The 5,918-nt window shown below is 55.6% G+C and overlaps 1 protein-coding gene across 1 annotated transcript; it reads left to right on the top strand.

Moving 5' to 3' along the window:
* On the top strand, positions 1 to 2,667 carry LOC136047744 (protocadherin alpha-5-like). The gene has a single exon (XM_065735039.1). The coding sequence runs from the start codon at positions 1 to 3 to the stop codon at positions 2,665 to 2,667; it is 2,667 nt and encodes an 888-aa protein (XP_065591111.1).
* Positions 2,668 to 5,918: the final 3,251 nt, after the last annotated feature.

Consider the following 5,918-nt stretch of genomic DNA (forward strand, 5'->3'; position numbering starts at 1 on the left):
ATGGGCGTGGGCGGAGCGGCGCGGCGGAGCTGGGGGGCCGCGGTGCTGGTGCTGCAGGCGGCCTGGGCGCTGGGCGGCGGGCAGGTGCGCTACTCGGTGCCGGAGGAAGCCGAGGCCGGCACGGTGGTGGGGCGTCTGGCGCAGGACCTGGGCCTGGAGGCGGGCGAGGCGGAGGCGCGGCGGCTGCGTCTGGTGGCGCGGGGCCGGCGGGCGAGCGTGGAGGTGAGCGGGGCGAGCGGGGCGCTGGTGGTGAGCTCGCGGCTGGACCGGGAGGAGCTGTGCGGGAAGAGCGCGCCCTGCGCCCTGCGCCTGGAGGTGCTGCTGGACCGGCCGCTGCGCGTCTTCCACGTGGAGGTGGAGATCACCGACATCAACGACAATGCCCCGCGCTTCCCCGCCGCCTCAAAAAACATCAGTATTTCAGAGAATTCCCCTCTGAATTCGCAGTTCCCTCTAGAGAGCGCATCGGATGCGGATATCGGTTCGAACGCGCAGCTATCCTATACACTGAGCCCCTCCGAGCACTTCACACTGGAAATTGAGAAAGCGGATGAGAGAGGTGCAATACCTGACCTTGTATTGAAGCGACCTCTGGACCGCGAGTCGCTGTCCGAGCACCGCTTGGTGCTGACGGCAAGTGATGGGGGCAGGCCGGCCCTGACGGGCACGGTGCAGTTGGTGATCTCCGTGCTGGACTCGAACGACAACGCGCCGCAGTTCAACCAGTCGGTGTATAAAGTGCAGCTGCCAGAAGACGCGGTGGAGGGGACTCTAGTGGCACGAGTAGCTGCTACTGACCCGGACGAAGGAATTAATAGCGAAATGACTTATGCTGCCACCAACTTTATTCCACTCAGTGGAAAAGATTTGATTTTTGTCCACTCTCGGACAGGGGAAATCAGACTCACGGGTCCCTTAGATTTTGAACAAGTCAGTTTGTTTCACTTCCGCATTGAGGCGAGAGATAAAGGGACACCCCCTTTATCGGGCCACTGCAAGGTGGTAGTGGAGGTGCTGGATGTGAACGACAACGCGCCCGAGGTGTGGGTGACGTCGCTGTCGGTGCCGGTGTCCGAGGACGCGGCGCTGGGGACGGTGGTGGCGCTGCTGAGCGTGTCGGACCGGGACTCGGGTCCGAACGGGCGGGTGCGCTGCGCGGTGCGTCCGCCGTCGCCGTTCGGGCTGGTGGCGACGTTCGCGGGCTCGTACTCGCTGGTGCTGCGGGAGGCGCTGGACCGGGAGCGGGTGTCGGAGTACGAGGTGGAGGTGCGGGCGGAGGACGGCGGGGCGCCGCCGCTGCGCGCCATCCGCGGTCTGCGGGTGCCGGTGTCGGACGTGAACGACAACGCGCCGGCGTTCGCGCAGGCCGTGTACACGGTGCTGGCGCGGGAGAACAACGCGGCGGGCGCGGAGCTGGCGCGGCTGTGGGCGCGGGACCCGGACGAGGCGGGCAACGGGCGCGTGAGCTACTCGGTGGCCGAGGGCGGCGCGGGCTCGGGCTCGGGCTCGGGCTCGGGGTGGCGTCCGGCGTCGAGCTACGTGTCGGTGGACGCGGAGAGCGGTCGTCTGCGGGCGCTGCGTCCGCTGGACTACGAGGAGCTGCAGGTGCTGCAGTTCGAGGTGCGGGCGGTGGACGCGGGGGAGCCGCCGCTGTGCGGCAACGCCACGGTGCAGCTGTTCGTGGTGGACGAGAACGACAACGCGCCGGCGCTGCTGCCTCCCGCGGGCGGCGGGCCGGGGCCCTGGGCTGCGGGCGAGGCGGCGGAGGCGGGGTGGCGGGCGTCGGGCTCGGCGGCGGAGGCGGGGTCGTCGGGCTCGTCGTGGTCACTGTGGGCGCGGGCGGCCTGGGCGGCGCCGGCGGGACAGGTGGTGGCGAAGATCCGCGCGGTGGACGCGGACTCGGGCTACAACGCGTGGCTGCGCTACGAGCTGCGGGAGCCGCAGGGCAACGGCCCGTTCCGCGTGGGGCTGTACAGCGGCGAGGTGAGCACGGCGCGGGCGCTGGAGGAGGCGGACGGCCCGCGGCAGAGGCTGCTGATCGTGGTGCGGGACCACGGGGAGCCGCCTCGTTCGGCCACGGCCACGCTGAGCGTGTCGCTGGTGGAGGGACCCGAGGCGGTGCTGTCGGTTGCGGGGATGGGGGCGGGGGCTGCGCTCGCGGGCTCAGTGGGTGTGGGCTCTGATGGCGGCTCGTCGGGGGTGGCAGCCGCGGCTATGGCGGCGACGAACGTGTGGCTGGTGGTGGCCATCTGCGCGGTGTCGAGCCTGCTGGTGCTGGCGGTGGTGCTGTACGGGGCCGGGCGCTGGGCGCCGCGGGCGGCCGTGCTGGCGGGGCCCGGGCCGGCGACGCTGGTGTGCGCCAGCGAGGTGGGCAGCTGGTCGTACTCGCAGCGCCACAGCCGGAGCCTGTGCGTGGCCACGGACGGCGCGGGCAAGAGCGACCTCATGGTGTTCAGCCCCAACTGCCCGCCGCCGCCCTGCCCTGCCCCGAAGGAGACACCTCAGGATCCGCCCGCTCTGCTGGACACGGTCAGTTCCGCTTGCGAACCACTGTTCTCCTCCTTCCTTTCCTCTCTTCCTTCCTTCCTTCCTTCGTTGTATTTGCTGTCATTATGCTCCTCACCTTTCCTTGGGTCCCATCTGCGAGTTCTTGCTGCAGTCTGCTAAGGCCCTCTTTTGCAGTGTAATTCCTCCTAGGTTCTGGGGTGCTCATTTTTGGTAATATACTTTTAGAATGTTTGGTTTGTGAATTTCTCTCCATCTGTGATGCCAGAATATTGTTGTTGAATCTTATTCCATTGATTGTAATATGTTAGCATCTTGCACCTTTCTCTCACATAGTTTTTATTGGTCAACAGGTATGTTAAGCACTATAGGACACTATTGCATTTCAACTTAAAGCCATTCTTTTCTGTTCCATGTATGGGGTTATTTTGCACAGCTTTTTGGAGATGTGTGTTTAACATTTTCATCTACTGTTTTTTCCATCCTGCAATTCGACAGCAGTTAGTTTGGTATTTCTTTCTGAGGTTAGGAATTTTGTATTTGAGTTTCTCTCAGATGGAATCAAGTCATTTGCACAGTGCTGCTGTGGTATGATTTCTATCAGTGGTGTGTGATTGTACTGGTAACAGGTCTGGTTTCTTCTTTGATTCTCTCTGTCATGGTTTTATGATTTTTGGTACAGGTAATCCACATCATAACATCATGTAGTGCATTTAGAGTTAAAGAGTTAATGCTGCAGCTACATGGATCATTGATAGTTCCAGGTATACCTGTCTCAGAAGAGGAGAAGAACTACATTCCCCAGAGGACTGTGCGATGCTTTGTATTTTTACGTGTTTACTCTCAGAGGGAAAGATAAAAACTGTCTGCGGTCAAGGGACACTCTCTCTTTACTTTGGGATCGACTCAGCAGTGGGTGCTCACTGCTGTCTCACCTTCAGCGTTAGCGTAAGGCCTTTCGTTTATTAGACACTCTCTCTTGCTCATTTTATTTGATTTATTAGCTTCAATTCCAATTTTATTATATTATATTGTGTTACTTTGCTTTCTGATATCTTATTTAGTAGATTAGCTTTCCTCCTCAGATTGTTTCTGCTGTTTTGTTTTTAGGCCCATCTCCCTTTTCCCTTTCCCCCTTCCCCTTTCCTGGGGTGTGGGTTTGTGTGTTCCCCGCACAAATTGTTGTGGAACTGGGCCGAACCAGCCGTGTAAACTGTTGACACTGCAAGAGACTCAATGCCATACATTAATTTTTATTTCTGCATTCTCTCTTTCCTTGGCGCATCTCATCTACATCTCTTTAGACAAAGTCACTGTGAATGTGGAAAATCAATTATGGACCATTCCTGTATCCTTTCCTAACATGCAGGCTCTCCTTACCCGTTCTTGACAATGCCCCTATTGCTCCATCTGAGAGAGGGGTGCAGTTCCAGTGCTGTGTCTGTTGGTGACCTCAGAGTGCTGACAGTGATGTCCCTTCCCTGTGTATGTTGCACAGTAGGTGAAATGACGCAAAGCAATGAATTTCTGTTCAGACAGGGGATGGGATGGCTCAGGGTACTTCTGTAACACTCTTCTCTAGAGTTAGCACTCAAAATCTTTCCAATGAAAATGTTTGCTTTTTGCTTTATTCAAGAAGTTATTTATTGATGGGAACATGTTTTGGGGTGTATCCTGTCAAGTCTTGTTGCCATGTGTTGTTCTGAATGGTTATTGTAGGTTGTAAGAGCTGCTGGTGCATAGTGCTGCATTTATTGGAGCACTGATCCTGCTCTTTCTCAGAAGGAAATCAATGCTTCTTCTGCTTTGCTGTGTCCCAATCTTGACTCTATGTATTCTTTTAGTTGTTGATGAGGAGCATTTCCAGGTGGGATTGCTGAAGGTCTGGAAGTCACAAAGAGTCACTCTTGAGGCAAGAGTCCAGTATGTCCTGTTCACTGTCATTGGCCCTGACTGCACTGTTGTCAGTCATGGTTTGTTGTCCAAAATTCTGTTGTCCTCTTCTTTCATAGGTTCATAGATACATTAGGTTAGAAAGGGCCTACAAGATCATCTAGTCCAACCATCCTCCTATCACCATCCCTACCCACTAAACTACTAAATATAATCACTTAGCACCTCATCTAAACGCTTCTTGAACAGCGCTGGGGATGGTGCCTCAACCACCTCCCTAGGCAGGCCATTCCAGTGCCTGACCACTCTTTCAGAGAAAAATTTTTTCCTCAGGTCTAATCTAAATCTTCTGTGGCACAACTTGTAGCCATTCCCTCTCATCCTGTCATTATTTATCAGGGAGAAGAGGCCCATCCCCTCCTCACCACAACCCTCCTTCAGGAAGTGGTAGAGTGCAATGAGGTCTCCTCTGAGCCTCCGTTTCTCCAGACTAAACAATCCCAGCTTCCTCAGCCGCTCCTCATATGACTTGTGCTTCAGACCTCTCACCAGTTTTGTTGCCCTTCTCTGAACATGCTCCAGGGCCTCAACGTCTTTCTTGTAGTGAGGGGCCCAAAACTGAACACAGTACTCAAGGTGCGGCCACACCAGAGCTGAGTACAGGGGGATGATCACATCCCTGCTCCTGCTGGCTACACTATTTCTAATACAGGCCACGATGCCGTTGGCTTTCTTGGCCACCTGGGCACATTGCTGGCTCAAGAGCATCAACCAACACCCCCAGGTCCTTTTCCTCTCTACATTCTTCAAGCCAATTTGCCCCAAGCCTATAGCATTGCATGGGGTTATTGTGGCTAAAGTGCATGACCCGGAACTTGGCCTTACTGAACCTCATCCCATTGACCTCAGCCCAGCTGATATAGCTATTCAGCCTATCCAGATCCCTCTGAAGGGCCTTCCTACCCTCCGGCAGATCGACACATCCTCCCAACTTGGTGTCATCTGCAAACTTACTGGAAATTACTCAACCTCTTTGTCTAGGTCATCAATAAAGATATTAAACAAGATGGGCCCCAATACCGACACTTGGGGACACCACTCGTAACAGGATGCCAGCTGGACTTAACTCCATTAACCACTACCCTCTGGGCACGGCCCTCTAGCCCATTCTTCACCCAGAGAAGACTGAACCTGTCCACACCATGGGCTGCCAGTTTCCCCAGGAGAATACTGTGGGAGACCGTGTCAAAGGCATTGCTGAAGTCCAGGAAGTCCTCTAGATCAACAGCCTTTCCCTCATCTACCATTGTAAGAGTTGTGATGCAAGGCTACCATTGTGCCTGCAGAGTTTTCTGACTGTAATCCTGTGTTCTGGAAGGATGTCCTTATCCACTTTAGATGTTCTTTCAGTATTTGCATCAGTAGCTGTAGCTAGTCCCAAAGTGCCTGCACCTTTTTTTGAAGCAAAATTTGGAAAAAAACCTTGGAAACTCACCTATAAAGTCATCTGAAGCATAAAG

Source organism: Cyrtonyx montezumae, unplaced genomic scaffold, assembly GCF_038088225.1.
Source record: "Cyrtonyx montezumae isolate F1298 unplaced genomic scaffold, pur_monq_1.0 scaffold_18, whole genome shotgun sequence".
Lineage (NCBI taxonomy): Eukaryota > Metazoa > Chordata > Aves > Galliformes > Odontophoridae > Cyrtonyx > Cyrtonyx montezumae.

Bases quoted from the DNA above. Each gene is read 5' to 3' on its own strand.
- LOC136047744 (XM_065735039.1), top strand. From the start codon at position 1: ATGGGCGTGGGCGGAGCGGCGCGGCGGAGCTGGGGGGCCGCGGTGCTG.